Here is an 18,689-nt window from a genome sequence, read left to right on the forward strand (position 1 = left end):
GGTGCGGCCAAAAAATAAATTTAAAAAACAAATAAGTAAATGGTTTATATTGCTTTCTTTTATTCATTAGGTTACCCTTTGTTCTGTGACAGCCAGATGAAGGAGACTCCCACATCATTTCCAGAGAATGATAAAGAAGCCTCACAACTGGAGCAAGAATATGTCCATCAAGTTTATGAAGAAATTGCTAGACACTTTAGCAGCACGAGACATACCCCTTGGCCACACATCGTGGAGTTTTTGAAAGCTTTGCCAAGTGGTTCACTAGTTGCTGATATTGGATGTGGAAATGGAAAGTATCTTGGCATCAATAAGGAGTTATATATGGCAAGTAACTGTTGCTTCTGGCTTTCTTTTTGCTTTATTTGTAAGGGTTATTATCAGCTTTGTCATGATATAATGCTGTGTTTTTAGGTCACTGCAGAAAATTGTAACCAACAGGTTGAAAATTAATGAACACTCCCATTCTTTTTTATTCCTCTAGAAATTTATGGGCATGCCATTATTGGCAGTTTTTTTTTTTTTGGTCCCTTCAGATTTTGCTTTCTAAGAAGATTATTTTATCAGTAAAACTATCTTATATTTATAAAACTCTTTACAGGTTATGAAGGATTTTTATAGAAACCATTTTCTTTCCTAGTTCCTTGTAAGTATGAGAAGTATAAAGAAGATATTTTCATCCATCTTTTTTTTTTTTAATTTTTTAATTAGTTTCTGCTTTATAACAAAGTGAATCAGTCATACATATACATCTGTTCCCACATCCCTTCCCTCATGCATCTCCCTCCCTCCCACCCTCCCCATCCCACCCCTCCAGGCGGTCACAAAGCACCGAGCTGATCTCCCTGTGCTCTGTGGCTGCTTCCCACTATGTATCTACCTTACGTTTGGTAGTGTATATATGTCCATGCCTCTCTTTCGCTTTGTCACAGCTTACCCTTCCCCCTCCCCATATCCTCAAGTCCATTCTCAAGTAGGTCTGTGTCTTTATTCCCGTTTTGCCCCTAGGTCCTTCATGACTTTTTTTTTTTTTTTTAATTCCGTATATATGTGTTAGCATACGGTATTTGTCTTTCTCTTTCTGACTTACTTCACTCTGTATGACAGACTCTAGGTCTATCCACCTCATTACAAATAGCTCAGTTTCGTTTCTTTTTATGGCTGAGTAATATTCCATTGTATATATGTGCCACATCTTCTTTATCCATTCATCCGATGATGGACACTTAGGTTGTTTCCAGCTCCAGGCTATTGTGAATAGAGCTGCAATGAACATTTTGGTACATGTCTCTTTTGGAATTATGGTTTTCTCAGGGTATATGCCTAGTAGTGGGATTGCTGGGTCATATGGTAGTTCTATTTGTAGTTTTTTAAGGAACCTCCATACTGTTCTCCATAGTGGCTGTACCAATTCACATTCCCACCAGCAGTGCAAGAGTGTTCCCTTTTTTCCACACCCTCTCCAGCATTTATTGTTTCTAGATTTCTTGATGATGGCCATTCTGACTGGTGTGACATGATATCTCATTGTAGTTTTGATTTGCATTTCTCCAATGATTAATGATGTTGAGCATTCTTTCATGTGTTTGTTGGCAGTCTGTATATCTTCTTTGGAGAAATGCCTATTTAAGTCTTCTGCCCATTTTTGGATTGGGTTGTTTGTTTTTTTGCTATTGAGCTGCATGAGCTGTTTATAAATTTTGGAGATTAATCCTTTGTCAGTTGCTTCATTTGCAAATATTTTCTCCCATTCTGAGGGTTGTCTTTTGGCCTTGTTTATGGTTTCCTTTGCTGTGCAAAAGCTTTGAAGTTTCATTAGGTCCCATTTGTTTATCTTTGTTTTTATTTCCATTTCTCTAGGAGGTGGGTCCAAAAGGATCTTGCTGTGATTTATGTCATAGAGTGTTCTACCTATGTTTTCCTCTAAGAGTTTGATAGTTTCTGGCCTTACATTTAAGTCTTTAATCCATTTTGAGCTTATTTTTGTGTATGGTGTTAGGGAATGATCTAATCTCAAACTTTTACATGTCCCTGTCCAGTTTTCCCAGCACCACTTATTGAAGAGGCTGTCCTTTCTCCACTGTACATTCCTGCCTCCTTTATCAAAGATAAGTTGGCCATATGTGCGTGGGTTTATCTCTGGGCTTTCTATCCTGATCCACTGATCTATCTTTCTGTTTTTATGCCAGTACCAGACTGTCTTAATTACTGTAGCTTTGTAGTATAGTCTGAAGTCAGGGAGCCTGATTCCTCCAGCTCCGTTTTTCGTTCTCAAGATTGCTTTGCCTATTCGGGGTCTTTTGTTTTTCCAAACAAATTTTGAAATTTTTTGTTCTAGTTCTGTGAAAAATGCCAGTGGTAGTTTGATAGGGATTGCATTGAATCTGTAGATTGCTTTGGGTAGTAGAGTCATTTTCAAAATATTGATTCTTCCAATCCAGGAGCATGGTATATCTCTCCATCTATTTGTATCATCTTTAATTTCTTTCATCAGTGTCTTATAATTTTCTGCATACAGGTCTTTTGTCTCCTTAGGTAGGTTTATTCCTAGATATTTTATTCTTTTTGTTGCAATGGTAAATGGGAGTGTTTTCTTGATTTCATTTTCAGATTTTTCATCATTAGTGTACAGGAATGCCAGAGATTTCTGTACATTAATTTTGTATCCTGCTACTTTACCAAATTCATTGATTAGTTCTAGTAGTTTTTCGGTAGCATCTTTAGGATTCTCTATGTATAGTATCATGTCATCTGCAAACAGTGACAGCTTTACTTCTTCTTTTCCAATTTGGATTCCTTTTATTTCCTTTTCTTCTCTGATTGCTGTGGCTAAAACTTCCAAAACTATGTTGAATAAGAGTGGTGAGAGTGGGCAGCCTTGTCTTGTTCCTGATCTTAGTGGAAATGGTTTCAGTTTTTCACCATTGAGGACAATGTTGGCTGTGGGTTTCTCATATATGGCCTTTATGATGTTGAGGAAAGTTCCCTCTATGCCTACTTTCTGCAGGGTTTTTATCATAAATGGGTGTTGAATTTTGTCGAAAGCTTTCTCTGCATCTATTGAGATGATCATATGGTTTTTCTCCTTCAACTTGTTAATATGGTGTATCACATTGATTGATTTGCGTATATTGAAGAATCCTTGCATTCCTGGAATAAACCCCACTTGATCATGGTGTATGATCCTTTGAATGTGCTGTTGGATTCTGTTTGCTCGTATTTTGTTGAGGATTTTTGCATCTATGTTAATCAGTGATATTGGCCTGTAGTTTTCTTTCTTTGTGACATCCTTGCCTGGTTTTGGTATCAAGGTGATGGTGGCCTCGTAGAATGAGTTTGGGAGTGTTCCTTCCTCTGATATTGTTTGGAAGAGTTTGAGGAGGATGGGTGTTAGCTCTTCTCTAAATGTTTGATAGAATTCGCCTGTGAAGCCATCTGGTCCTGTGCTTTTGTTTGATGGAAGATTTTTAATCACAGTTTCAATTTCAGTGCTTGTGATTGGTCTGTTCATATTTTCTATTTCTTCCTGAGTCAGTCTTGGCAGGTTGTGCATTTCTAAGAATTTGTCCATCTCTTCCAGGTTGTCCATTTTATGGGCATAGAGTTGCTTGTAGTAATCTCTCATGGTCTTTTGTATTTCTGCAGTGTCAGTTGTTACTTCTCCTTTTTCATTTCTAATTCTATTGATTTGAGTCTTCTCCCTTCTTTTCTTGAGGAGTCTGGCTAATGGTTTATCAATTTTGTTTATCTTCTCAAAGAACCAGCTTTTAGTTTTATTGATCTTTCCTATCGTTTCCTTCATTTCTTTTTCATTTATTTCTGATCTGATTTTTATGATTTCTTTCCTTCTGCTAACTTTGGGGTGTTTTTGTTCTTCTTTCTCTAATTGCTTTAGGTGCAAGGTTAGGTTGTTTATTCGAGATGTTTCCTGTTTCTTAAGGTGGGATTGTATTGCTATAAACTTCCCTCTTAGAACTGCTTTTGCTGCATCCCATAGGTTTTGGGTCGTCGTGTCTCCATTGTCATTTGTTTCTAGGTATTTTTTAATTTCCTCTTTGATTTCTTCAGTGATCACTTCGTTATTAAGTAGTGTATTGTTTAGCCTCCATGTGTTTTTATTTTTTACAGCTCTTTTCCTGTAATTGATATCTAGTCTCATAGCATTGTGGTCAGAAAAGACACTTGATACAATTTCAATTTTCTTAAATTTACCAAGGCTTGATTTGTGACCCAAGATATGATCTATCCTGGAGAATGTTCCATGGGCACTTGAGAAAAATGTGTATTCTGTTGTTTTTGGATGGAATGTCCTATAAATATCAATTAAGTCCATCTTGTTTAATGTATCATTTAAAGCTTGTGTTTCCTTATTTATTTTCATTTTGGAAGATCTGTCCATTGGTGAAAGTGGGGTGTTAAAGTCCCCTACTATGAGTGTGTTACTGTCGATTTCTCCTTTTATGGCTGTTAGTATTTGCCTTATGTATTGAGGTGCTCCTATGTTGGGTGCATAAATATTTACAATTGTTATATCTTCTTCTTGGATCGATCCCTTGATCATTATGTAGTGTCCTTCTTTGTCTCTTCTAGTAGTCTTTATTTTAAAGTCTATTTTGTCTGATATGAGAATTGCTACTCCAGCTTTCTTTTGGTTTCCATTTGCATGGAATATCTTTTTCCATCCCCTTACTTTCAGTCTGTATGCGTCTCTAGGTCTGAAGTGGGTCTCTTGTAGACAGCATATATATGGGTCTTGTTTATGTATCCATTCAGCCAATCTGTGTCTTTTGGTGGGAGCATTTAGTCCATTTACATTTAAGGTAATTATCGATATGTATGTTCCTATTCCCATTTTCTTAATTGTTTTGGGTTCGTTATTGTAGGTCTTTTCCTTCTGTTGTGTTTCTTGCCTAGAGAAGTTCCTTTAGCATTTGTTGTAAAGCTGGTTTGGTGGTGCGGAACTCTCTCAGCTTTTGCTTGTCTGTAAACGTTTTAATTTCTCCATCAAATCTGAATGAGATCCTTGCTGGGTAGAGTAATCTTGGTTGCAGGTTTCTCTCCTTCATCACTTTAATTATGTCCTGCCACTCCCTTCTGGCTTGTAGAGTTTCTGCTGAGAGATCAGCTGTTATCCTGATGGGGATTCCCTTGTGTGTTATTTGTTGTTTTTGCCTTGCTGCTTTTAATATGATTTCTTTGTGTTTAATTTTTGACAGTTTGATTAATATGTGTCTTGGCGTATTTCTCCTTGGATTTATTCTGTATGGGACTCTCTGTGCTTCCTGGACTTGATTCACTATTTCCTTTCCCATATTAGGGAAGTTTTCAACTATAATCTCTTCAAATATTTTCTCAGTCCCTTTCTTTTTCTCTTCTTCTTCTGGAACCCCTATAATTCGAATGTTGGTGCGTTTAATGTTGTCCCAGAGGTCTCTGAGACTGTCCTCTGTTCTTTTCATTCTTTTTTCTTTATTTTGCTCTGCAGCAGTTATTTCCACTATTTTATCTTCCACCTCACTTATCCGTTCTTCTGCCTCAGTTATTCTGCTATTGATCCCATCTAGAGTATTTTTTATTTCATGTATTGTGTTTTTAATCGATGCTTGATTCATCTTTAGTTCTTCTAGGTCCTTGTTAACTGTTTCTTGCATTTTGTCTATTCTATTTCCAAGATTTTGGATCTGGGAAATAGAATCTTGGATCATCTTTACCATCATTATTCTGAATTCTTTTTCAGGTAGACTGCCTATTACGTCTTCATTTGTTAGGTCTGGTGGGTTTTTATCTTGTTCCTTCTCCTGCTGTGTGTTTTTGTGTCTTCTCATTTTGCTTATGTTACTGTGTTTGGGGTCTCCTTTTTGCAGGCTGCAGGTTCGTAGTTCCCGTTGTTTTTGGTGTCTGTCCCCAGTGGCTAAGGTTGGTTTAGTGGGTTGTGTAGGCTTCCTGGTGGAAGCTACTAGTGCCTGTGTTCTGGTGGATGAGGCTGGATCTTGTCTTTCTGGTGGGCAGGTCCACGTCTGGTGGTGTGTTTTGGGGTGTCTGCGGACTTTTTATGATTTTAGGCCACCTCTCTGCTAATGGGTGGCGTTGTGTTTCTGTCTTGCTAGTTGTTTGGCATAGGGTGTCCAGCACTGTAGCTTGCTGGTCGTTGAGTGAAGCTGGGTGCTGGTGTTGAGATGGAGATCTCTGGAAGATTTTCGCCGTTTGATATTATGTGGAGCTGGGAGGTCTCTTGTGGACCAGTGTCCTGAAGTTGGCTCTCCCACCTCAGAGGCACAGCACTGACTCCTGGCTCCTCAATTTGGGATGATTTGTTGTCTATTCATGTATTCCACAGATGCAGGGTACATCAAGTTGATTGTGGAGCTTTAATCCGCTGCTTCTGAGGCTGCTGGGAGAGGTTTCCCTTTCTCTTCTTTGTTCTCACAGCTCCTGGGTCTCAGCTTTGGATTTGGCCCCGCCTCTGCGTGTAGGTCGCCGGAGGGCGTCTGTTCTTCGCTCAGACAGGACAGGGTTAAAGGAGCAGCCTCTTCGGGGACTCTGGCTCACTCAGGCCGGGCGGGAGGGAGGGGCACGGAGTGCGGGGCGAGCCTGCAGCGGCAGAGTTCGGCGTGACGTTGCACCAGCCCGAGGCGCGCCGTGCGTTCTCCCAGGGAAGCCGCTCCTGGATCCCGGGACCCCGGCAGTGGCGGGCTGCACAGGCTCCCGGAAGGGCGGTGTGGACAGTGACCTGCGCTCGCACACAGGCTTCTTGGCGGCGGCAGCAGCAGCCCCAGCGTCCCACGCCCGTCACTGGGCTCCGCGCTTTCAGTCGTGACTCGCGCCCGTCTGTGGAGCCCCTTCAAGCAGCGCTCTCACTCCCCTCTCCTCGCGCACCAGGAAACCAAGAGGGAAGAAAAAGTCTCTTGCCTCTTCGGCAGCTCCAGAGTTTTCCCGGACTCCCTGCCGGCTAGCTGTGGCACATTAGCCCCCTTCAGGCTGAGTTCTCGCCGCCAGCCCCAGTCCTTTCCCTGCGCTCTGACCGAAGCCCGAGCCTCAGCTTCCAGCGCCGCCCGCCCTGGCGGGTGAGCAGACAAGCCTCTCGGGCGGGTGAGTGCCGCTCGGCACCGATCCTCTGTGCGGGAATCTCTCCGCTTTGCCCTACCCAGGTATGTGGGGAGTTTCTTGCCTTTTGGGAGGTCTGGGGTCTTCTGCCAGCATTCAGTAGGTGTTCTGTAGGAGTTGTTCCATGTGTAGCTGTATTTCTGGTGTATCCGTGGGGAGGAAGGTGATCTCCGCGTCTTACTCTTCCGCCATCTTACCCGGAACCCATCCATCTTTTATAAATGAAGAAACTGAGGCTTACAGAGGTTATATTACTTCCTTGGTGTTACATTATTAGAGGATATAACTGGAACTTGAACCCATGCCTTATGACTCCAAATCTAGTGTTCTTTTACTCATAATAGAAAAAAAAAAGGTTAGTATTTATTGTTGTCTTACTGTTGAGAAAATTAAACCTCAATTAGATTAAAAATTTGACCAAGGTTATAGTGCTAGACCTAGGACTTGAACCCACTTCTCTCTGATGCCAAAGTTTCTGTTTTCAGTTGTTAGAATTTCCGTTTCTAATGGATCACTTTTTTCTCTGCTGTGCTAGGAAGTAGGAAGTTCTCCCTGCATTAGTGCATTGTTGTAAGTACTCGTGTCAACACTGCTCTGTGAGGACTGGGGCTTCCCTTTCTCAAGATTAGGGGAGGAAGGACTAGAGTAAGGGGAGTATATAAGGAGAATGAGAGCAGTCTACCTTCACAGGCTGTTGTAGTATGTCAGATTGCTTGTAATCTTTATTTTTACCTCATCCTAGATATTGTACACCTACATGAAGAAAGAACGGTACTACTGCAATTGAGGAAAGGTAGAGTTTGTGCATTAAGAGGCAGATAAAAGAATCGCTTTTCATCAAGAGAAGACAAGTATTCATATATTGTCATCATGTTTACAATTAAATTTTAGTTTATAAGGAATAAGGTCTAGTGAATTAAGTTTGTTCATGTTGAAGAGGAAATAGGTTTTAGATTTATCACAACTCTAACCACAGCTTAAAACAAAGTATATCTTCTGATGTTTTAATCTTAAGGTACTGTCCAAAAATGTTTCTCAGGAAGCGCTGCTTTTACACTTTCTTGATGATAACCTGTGGCTTTGTCTAGTCAGGTATCAATTGTGACAGTGAAACTAGGTTGAAGTCAAACACACTGACTTAGTCATATGATAATATTATCCTGTTACAGTTAAGAAAAATGATTTCTTGATAAACTGAACCAAAAACCTGAAGCTGATTCAAGAAGGAATATATTCAGAAGAATTAGAAAATCATAAGTGTACTCACTCTTCATAATCTACATTCATTTTATCAGTGGCAGTCTGCATGTGTTCTTTCCTGTCTGCTCTTGCTGGAACCTACTTCCATTGTCTGACCTCTAGAGAAGGCTCAGTAGGTGTGGTTCAATGAATGAATGAAAACTACTTGTCTGGGTTGGAGTTATGGTTTTCATTATACAAGAAATGGAATTATGTATGATATAAGAGAAACCTACTTTTTTAAGCTGCTGAGGCTCCAACCTGGATGGACCAATGATACTTGAGTGTATTTTGAACAGCCATCTTTGAGCATGAAAATATGTGCATTTCTTGACATGCATAAGAGGATGTGACCTGAGACATTCATTCTGGGTATTCAAATGTATATCTAAGATAGTCTCAGAATTTAAAAAATTATTAGTATCACTATTTTATATAATTTCCTTTACAAAGTATATTTTTAGAATACTAGCTGGGGCTCTCATGGAAATAGTTTTATAAACAACTATTCATTTCTCTTAGAAGTAAATGTGAATCTGTTCTTATCTGATCTGAGTTATGCATGAGCTTGTTCTTCTGCTCTTTAACTCAAAATTTCTATATTCTAGCTAAGAAACATTTCTTATTTAGACTCCATCATTCCTAGCATCAGCATTAGCTGTTGGCTTTATTTTCAGAGTTAAATTTTATAAGAAAGATTTTATACCTTTAAGAAACTTATTGCCTTTATAATTGTACCAATAATAGATGAGATGTGCATAGCTAGAGCTTGGTCTAGCTTATTCACTATGTGATGTTCTGTGCATTGATCTTAGAGTACCCTCAGTCTGAATGTGTTTCTTAGATAAATACTTACTTAAAAACAAGACCTGTATATATGCTGTCTACAAGAGACCCACTTCGGACCTAGGGACACATAAAGACTGAAAGTGAGGGGATGGAACAAGATATTCCATGCAAACGTAAATCAGAAGAAAACTGGAGTAGCAATTCTCATATCAGACAAAAGAGACTTTAAAACAAAGACTATTACAAGAGACAGGACACTACATAATGATTAAGGGATCAATCCAAGAAGAAGATATAACAATTGTAAATATGCCCCCAACAGAGGAGCACCTCACTACATGACAAATGCTAACAACCATAAAAGGGGAAATCGACAGTAACACAATCATAGTAGGGGACTTTAACACCCCACTTTCACCAGTGTACAGATCATCCAAAATGAAAATAAATAAGGAAACAAGCTTTAGATGATACATTAAACAAGATGGACTTAATTGATATTTATAGCACATTCCATCCAAAAACAACAGAATACACTTTCTTCTCAAGTGCTCATGGAACATTAAACAGGATAGATCATATTTTGGGTCACAAATCAAGCCTTGGTAAATTTAAGAAAATTGAAATCATATCAAGTATCTTTTCCAACCACAACTCTATGAGACTAGATTAGGAAAAAATCTGTAGAAAATACAAACACGTGGAGGCTAAACAATACACTACTAAATAACCAAGAGATCACTGAAGAAATCAAAGAGGAAATCAAAAAAGAAACAAATGACAATGAAAACACAACAACCCAAAACCTATGGCATGCAGCAAAAGCAGTTCTAAGAGGGAAGTTTATAGCAATACTATCCTACCTCAAGAAACAAGAAACATCTCAAATAAACAATTTAACCTTACACCTAAAACAATTAGAGAAAGAAGAAAAAAACCCCCAAAGTTTGCATAAAGAAAGAAATCTTAACAGATTAGAAATAAATGAAGGAAACAATAGCAAAAATCAATAAAAGTAAAAACTGGTTCTTTGAGAAGATAAACAAAATTGATAAACCATTAGCCGGACTCATCAAGAAAAAAAGGGAGAAGACTCAAATCAACAGTTAAAAATGAAAAAGGAGAAGTAACAACTGACACTGCAGAAATAAAAAGGATCATGAGAGATTACTTAAAAGCAACTCTATGCCAATAAAATGGACAACCTGGAAGAAATGGACAAATTCTTAGAAAAGCACAACCTCTGAGACTGAAACAGGAAGAAATAGAAAATACAAATAGACCAATCACAGGCACTGAAATTGAGACTGTGATTAGAAATCTTCCAACAAACAAAAGTCGAGGACCAGAAGGCTTCACAGACGAATTCTATGAAACATTTAGAGAAGAGTTAACACCTATTCTTCTCAAACTCTTCCAAAATATAGTGGAGAGAGGAACACTCCCAAACTCATTCTGCGAGGCCACCATCAACCTGATACCAAAAGCAGACAAAGATGTCACAAAGAAAGAAAACTACAGGCCAATATCACTGATTAACATAGATGCAAAAATCCTCAACAAAATACTAGCAAACAGAATCCAACAGCACATTAAAAGGATCATACGCCATGGTCAAGTCGGGTTTATCCCAGGAATGCAAGGATACTTCAGTAAATACAAATCAATCAATGTGATAAACCATATTAACAAATTGAAGGAGAAAAACCATATAATCATCTCAATAGGTGAAGAAAAAGCTTTCGAGAAAATTTAACACCCATTCATGATAAATCCTTTATCAGTTGCTTCGTTTGCAAATATTTTCTCCCATTCTGAGGGTTATCTTTTCGTCTTCTTTATGTTTTCCTTTGCTGTGCAAAAGCTTTTAAGTTTCATTAGGTCCCATTGGTTTATTTTTGTTTTTATTTCCATTTCTCTAGGAGGTGTGTCAAAAACGATCTTGCTGTGATTTATGTCAAAGCGTGTTCTTCCTATGTTTTCTTCTAAGAGTTTTATCTTACATTTAGGTCCTTAATCCATTTTGAGTTTATTTTTGTGTATGGTGTTAGGAAGTGTTCTAACTTCATTCTTTTATATGTAGCTGTCCAGTTTTCCCAGCACCACTTGTTGAAGTGGCTGTCTTTTCTCCATTGTATATTCTTGCCTCCTTTATCAAAGTTAAGGTGACCATATGTGCGTGGGTTTATCTCTGGGCTTTCTATCTTGTTCCATTGATCTGTATTTCTGTTTTTGTGCCATTACCATACTGTCTTGATTATTGTAGCTTTGTAGTATAGTCTGAAGTCAGAAAGCCTGATTCCTCCAGTTCCGTTTTTCTTTCGCAAGATTGCTTTGGCTATTGGGGTCTTTTGTGTTTCCATACAAATTTTGAAATTTTTTGTTCTAATTCTGTGAAAAATGCCATTGGTAGTTTGATAGGGATTGCACTGAATCTGTAGATTGTTTTGGGTAGTATAGTTATTTTCACAGTGTTGATTCTTCCCATCCAAGAACATGGTATATCTCTCCATCTGTTTGTATCATCTTTAATTTATTTCATCAGTGTCTTATAGTTTTCTGCATACAGGTCTTTTGTCTCCTTAGGTAGGTTTATTCCTATGTATTTTATTCTTTTCATTGCAATGGTAAATGAGAGTGTTCCCTTAATTTCTCTTTCAGATTTTTCATCATTAGTGTATAGGAATGCAAGAGATTTCTGTGCAGTAATTTTGTATCCTACTTTACCAAATTCATTGATTAGCTCTATTAGTTTTCTGGTAGCATCTTTAGGATTCTCTGTGTATAGTATCACGTCATCTGCAAACAGTGACAGCTTTACTTTTTCTTTTCTGATTTGGATTCCTTTTATTTCTTTTTCTTCTCTGATTGCTGCGGCTAAAACTTCCAAAACTATGTTAAATAATAGTGGTGAGCGTGGATAACCTTTTCTTGTTGCTGATCTTAGAGGAAATGGTTTCAGTCTTTCACCATTGAGAATGATGTTGGCTGTGGGTTTGTTATATATGGCCTCTGTTATGTTGACATAAGTTCCTTCTGTGCCTACTTTCTTGAGAGTTTTTATCATAAATGGGTGTTGAGTTTTGTTGAAAGCTTTTTCTGCATATATTGAGATTATCATATGGTTTTTATTCTTCAATTTGTGGATACAGTGTATCACACTGATTGATTGGCGGATATTGAAAAATCCATGCATTCCTGGGATAAATCCCACTTGAACATAGTATATGATCCTTTTTCTATGTTGTTGAATTCTGATTGCTAGTATTTTGTTGAGGATTTCTGCGCTTATGTTCAACAATGATATTGGCCTGTAAGTTTCTTTTTTTTGTGGTATCTTTGTGTGGTTTTGGTATCAGGGTGATTGTGACCTCGTAGAATGAAGTTGGGTTTGTTCCTTCCTCTGCAATTTTTGGAAATAGTTTCAGAAGCATAGGTGTTAACTCTTCTCTAAATGTTTGATAGGATTCGCCTGTGAAGCCATCTGGTCCTGGACTTTTGTTTTTTGGGAGCTTTTAATCATAGTTTCAATTTCATTACTTGTCATTGGTCTGTTCATATTTTCTATTTCTTCCTGATTCAGTCTTGGAAGGTTATACCTTTCTAAGAATTGGTCCATTTCTTCTAAGCTGTCCATTTTATTGCTATATAGTTGCTTGTAGTAGTCTCTTATGATCCTTTGTATTTCTGTGGTGTCAGTTGTAACTTCTTTTTCATTTCTAATTTTATTGATTTGAGTCCTCTCCTTTTTTTCTTGATGAGTCTGGATAAAGGTTTATCAATTTTGTTTATATTTTCAAGAACATTCCCTTCCTCTTTTGTTCTCTTGTGATTTGATGACTGTCTTTAGTGTTGTGTTTGGATTGCTTTTTCTTTTGTGTGTGTGTATGTATTGTAGGCTTTTGGCTTGCGGTTACTTTGAGATTTTGATATAGCAATCTATATGTATATATACAAGATTATTTTAAGTTGGTGGTCTCTTAATTTCCAATGCATTTCCAATATCCTGTATTTGTACTTTCCTCACAGTTGCTGGTTTTCGATATCATATTTGCATGTGGATGATTTCCTACCTTTATTGTATGTTTGCCTTTACCAATGAGCTTTCCCATTTGTAATTTTCTTATTTTTAATTGTGGCTTTTTCTTTTCTGCCTAGAGATGTTCCTTTAGCATTTGTTGTAAAGCTGGTCTGGTGGTGCTGAATTCTCTTAGCTTTTGCTTGTCTGTAAAGCTTTTGATTTCTCTGTCAAATCTGAACGAGGGCCTTGATGGGTAGAATATTCTTGTTTGTAGGTTTTTCCCTTTCATCACTTTAAATATATTGTGCCACTCCTTTCTGGCTTTCAGAGTTTCTGCTGAAAAATCATCTGTAACTTTATGTGGATTCCCTTATATGTTATTTTTTGCTTTTCCATTGTTGCTTTTAATATTTTCTCTTTGTCTTGAATTTTTGTCAAGTAGATTAATATGTGTCTCAGCATGTTCCTTCTTGGTTTTATCCTGTATGGGACTCTCTGCACTTCCTGTACTTGGGTGACTTTTTCCTTTCCTGTGTCAGGGAAGTTTTCAGCTATTATCTCTTCCATAATTTTGTCAGGTCCTTTCTCTCTCTCTTCTCCTTCTGCAGCCCCTATAATGCGAATGTTGGTACATTTAATGTTGTCCCAGAGGTCTCTTACATTGTCCTCATTTCTTTTCATTCTTTTCTCTTTATTCTGTTCCATGGCAGTGATTCCACCATTCTGTCTTTCCAGTCGCTTATCTGTTCTTCTGCCTCATTTATTCTGCTATTGATTCCTTCTAGTGTAGTTTTCATTTTACTTATCGTATTGTTCACCTCTGTTTGTTTGTTCTTTATACCTTTGTTGAATATTTCTAGTATCTTCTCAGTCTGTGCCTCCATTCTTTTCCCCAGATTTTGGATCATCTTTACTATCATTACTCTGAATTCTTTTCCAGGTAGATTGCGTATCTCCACTTTACTTAGTTATTCTTCTAGGGTTTTATCTTGTTCCTTCGTGTCGAACATATTTCTCTGTCATCTCACTTTGTCTAACTTTCTGTGTTTGCATTTTCTGTTCTGCAGGCTGCAGGATTGTAGATTGTAGGCTGCAGGCTGCAGGATTATAGGTGGGTGAGGCTAGTCTAGAGGGTTGTGCAGGCTTCTTGGTCAGCAGGACTGGTGCCTGCCCACTGGTGAGTGGAGCTGGGCCTTGTCCCTCTGGTGGGCAGGGCCATGTCAAGGATGTGTTTAGAGGCGGCTGTGGGCTCAGGACGAGTTTTGGCAGCCTGTCTGCTGATGGGCGAGGCTGTGTTCCCTCCCTGTTGGTTGTTTGGCCTGAGGCATCCCAGCACTGGAGCCTATAGGCTGCTGGGTGGTGCCAGGTCTTGGTATCAAAATGGCGGCCTCCAGGAGATCTCACACCAATGAGTACTCCCTGTTACCTCTACCTCTGCCACCAGTGTTTTTATTCCCACAATGAGCCACAGCCGCCACCCCAGCCCACCCCTCCACGATACCTTCCAAGACCAGCAGGTAGTTCTGGCCAGGCTCCTATGAAGTCACCGAGTCCCTGGGTCTCAGTGCGCATGAAACCTTGTGTGCACCCTCTGAGACTGGAATTTCTGTTTCCCCCAGTCCTGTGGAGTTCCTGCAGTCAAACCCTGCTGCCCTTCAAAGCCAAATGCTCTGGGGGCTCCTCCTTCCAATACCAGGCCCTTAGACTGGGGAGCCCGACATGGGCGTAGAACTCTCACTCCTGTGGGAGAACCTTTGTGAAGTATTTTCCAGTTTGTGGGTCGCCCACCCGCAAGAATGGGGTTTGATTGTGCTGCAAATGCGCCCCTCCTACTGTCTCGTTGTGGCTTCTCCTTTGTCCTTGGATGTAGAATATGTTTTTTGTTGATTGTTGTTCAGCAGTTAGTTGTGATTTTGATGTTTTCTTGAGAGAACTTTAGTGTTTTTGTGAGAGGAGGTGAGCTCAAATCCTTCTACTCTACCATCTTGTCTCCACCACTCTCAAGAGTTAAGTACATTAATACAGAGAATCTGCTTTAACATATGGTGGGTATTCATTAAAGGCAATTTCATTAGCCTGTTTACCTTTTTCCATAGTTTGGATTATTTTCTTAGGATAAATTTTTTGAAGAATGATTATTGGGTGAAAAATTGTGAACATTTTTATCTTTCTTAAAAAATGGTTTGCCAAATTGCTTTTTAATTTGTACTGTCAACAACACTTTATGACAGGAAGTTGTATCACAGTGCTATCACTGTGGTATACTTTGGTTTTAAAATATTTTTGATACTTTAATAGGAGAAAAGTGGAACCTTGTTTAGTTTGATTACTAAGTTGGATACTTTTTCATTTATACCAGTACTTCCAGAATTTCATATTTAATATTATGTTGAAGACTTAAAAAATTATATAGAAGTATAAAGTATACATTTTAAGCCCAACCAATATGTGTTTTTATTGTCATTCATCTCCATCCCACATACAGAAATATGTAGCTTTACATGAGTCCCTTACCATTAATGAGTATTTATACATAAGCTATTTTCTGTCCTGTTTTTGACATTATGTAGCATTATTAGGGAGAATTTCAAATATCTGGTACTATCCTTGGTATAAAAACTGAAGGGAATTTAAAAATAGAAAGGGAAGAGAAAAAAATACTGATGATTTGACTATAGTATTTGGAAGACTCAGGCAAAATAAGTGAAAGGTGAAAGTACTAAGCCAGGCATGAGTCAGGACTACATTAGACCTGGTACTTTATGACTAAAATTGCCCCTGATTTCATTTGTTGGTGAAAAGGAGTGCTCTGTACAAATAATTGTAAGAGTCTGGCAGGAAGAAGAAAGAAATTTTCTCTAGTTTTTGTTCAATTGCTCTTCTCCTTGTTCTGTTTTATCTGTGATCCTCAGATAATAACTCTCCTCCTCTGAGTACTCAAACTATCAAGCTCTATATCTGGGGATAGGCACATTGGATTTCTTCTTGTTGACTTTTAGCAAGGTAATAGTTGAGCATACTTGAAACTTCTGTTTCCATGAGCTGAATTTTATTGTAATAAAACCTGGCAAAGACCAAAATATAATATGCATAATGTTTGAGTGGTACTGTCATCTTGATATTGTGACTATTGGCCTCTTATATGGAAGAAAATAAATAAGAGTAATAGCCAGTTATATATCTTATACAGGTAAAGGGAGCAATTAAGTGGGAATTGTGCCACTGTTGTTATTAATGGGCCTTTAGTACTTTTCCATCTTAAAATTATATCAAAATGATATTGCTATACTTTACTTCTAGCTTGGTACCTTTTATTATACCTCAGATATTAATGCAGCTGTGGGCTGGAATACTGAAGCTATTTAATATTTATTAGAAACTGAGCAAATTCATATTAGGTATGACTGGCATGGCAGTGTGACTTAATAAGAATTGTTTTGATATGAAGATTCATATCTTTATCCTCAGATGGACTGAGGGAACCCTGAACCCTTAGCAATGATCAGTGCTTACTTATAGCAAAAATTCAAATGAACCTGAGGTGGCTCCTTCTGTTAGATGAAATCTACTTATACAGATCTTTTCTTTCTTGTAGAGTTGGGTTAAGAAGAAATATCTGGAGATAATTATTAGTGATTTAACATTCTTTAAGCTCCTCCTAGTCCTCCCTCAATTTATATGTGCACATTGCACGTGCTTGTGTGTGCTCTCTCTTTGTCTCTGTCTTTGTTTCTGTCTCTCTATATATATGATATTTTTAGAACTAAACAGCAAAACTGTGTACAAAAACAACAAAACTAGAGAGAATATAGGCAGTCCTAGCCCACAAATACTTGCCATAGAACCAGACATATGCATAAGGCATGTTAGCCTCATCTGCTTGGGGAGATGAAAGGATGCCGCCAGCTGCCTTCAGTGTTCTCATTCCCATAGAATGGTTTGGTTATACCAAAAGGTTTAATTCAGTAGCATTTTACAAATTTTGAATTCAGGTATTTAGCAGAACAAGACTCAATGGCTTTAAAAAATGAAATAAGTTATTTAACTTTATTTGGGAAGATTTTGTTTTATGATGGTGCAAGTAATACATATTGAAAAGTATAAAGAAGAAGGAAAAAAAAATAAGCCATCCTCCTGATATCTGGGTCATTACTGAATAGTTTATATACTAAAAAGAGATACCTTAGAACCTCTTATTTGTAACTTCCCCCAAAAGACTAAATGTCTATGTTTATGTGATAATTTCCATTTTAAAATGTGTGATATTGGACTTCCCTGGTGGTCCAGTGGTTAAGACTCTGCGCTTCCACTTCAGGGGGTGTGGGTTCGATCCCTGGTCAGGGAACTAAGATCCTACATGCCACATGGCGCAGAAAATAAGATACGATAAGATATAAAATAAAATAAAGTGTGATATTACAAAAAGATCAAGATTCTGAGTGGTGATTAATTAGATGCCAATTAGGATCTCCCATTTCCACCAATGTTATTTTTATTCTAGTTATTTTGTTTCCATTCACTAATTTGAATTGTTTGATACCTGTTAAGATAATAAATGTTGCCCTGTAAATTATATAAGCTGACTTTGTACTGGTTGTAAGAACCTATAGTATCATGGTCTTAGACCCTTTCACAATGAATATGAAATCTGTCTAATAACTTTATGACATTTAAACAGTTGTTCTGAAATTCTTTCTTTATCTGTTATAGATTGGCTGTGATCATAGCCAAAACCTTGTGGACATTTGTAGAGAGAAGAATTATCAGGCCTTTGTCTGTGATGCTTTGGCAGTACCAATCCGCAGTGGGTCTTGTGATGCTTGCATCTCCATTGCTGTTATTCACCATTTTGCTACAGCAGTAAGTATTGTCTTTCTTGCTCCAAGAACTTGTAACTAAGTGGCAGGAAATGTTCATGGATTTTACTGACTTGGACCCCATTTTATCCTTTCCTTTCTTTCCATTCTCTTTTCTTGTCATACAGTTTACCTCAGTTTTTAAGGAAAGCCTGTGGAGTGGAGATGAGTTACATGGGAGCTGTGATTACTTAAACAGAGGTCTGATGAGACTATGCATTTATTGCTGCACATTTCTGCCTTTTTCCTACCTGAGTCTTACTCACCTTTAAATGTCTTCCTCAAACCCACAGAGTCACAGAATTTAGCTGTAAGAGACGTTAAGAGATCATCAGCTCTAGGCCTCTTGAGTATTCTCTCTGTCTCCTCAGCCTTTGAGCTTCTTCTTTATTTCCATTTCCCATCTTGCTTTCTCAGCTCTCAGTCTCATTCCTGACATCTGAGTCTCATGTTCTTCCCATTCTATTTTTCTTCTTTTCCTGTTCTTTTTTTTTTCAAAACTCAGGTATTTATCTGGTAGTAGTATGCTGATGCGTTTAATTCGTCACTCTGCTTCTAATTTTAAAATAAGTGAATTTAATATTTTATATTTTTCTTATAGGAAAAAAAATCTTATTATTCCTAGATGTTACTCATTTCCCCCAATCTAAGCAATAACATTATGGAGCCCTTTGTGCTGG

At 38.0% G+C, this 18,689-nt stretch overlaps 1 protein-coding gene across 2 annotated transcripts in view; it reads left to right on the forward strand.

Annotated features, from left to right (window-relative positions):
* The window catches only part of ALKBH8 (alkB homolog 8, tRNA methyltransferase), a gene marked incomplete at its 5' end in the record, with an annotated part of 70,435 nt that overhangs the window by 50,451 nt on the left and 1,295 nt on the right, over positions 1–18,689 (forward strand). For both annotated transcript variants that reach the window (XM_081240452.1, XM_081240453.1), the window contains 2 exons: positions 71–327; positions 17,864–18,013. In XM_081240452.1, the coding sequence (XP_081096578.1) occupies positions 71–327; positions 17,864–18,013 (407 nt within the window). The remainder of the gene's footprint in view (positions 1–70; positions 328–17,863; positions 18,014–18,689) is intronic.

This window comes from Mesoplodon bidens, assembly GCF_964165515.1.
Source record: "Mesoplodon bidens genome assembly, chromosome: 7".
Taxonomy (NCBI): domain Eukaryota; kingdom Metazoa; phylum Chordata; class Mammalia; order Artiodactyla; family Ziphiidae; genus Mesoplodon; species Mesoplodon bidens.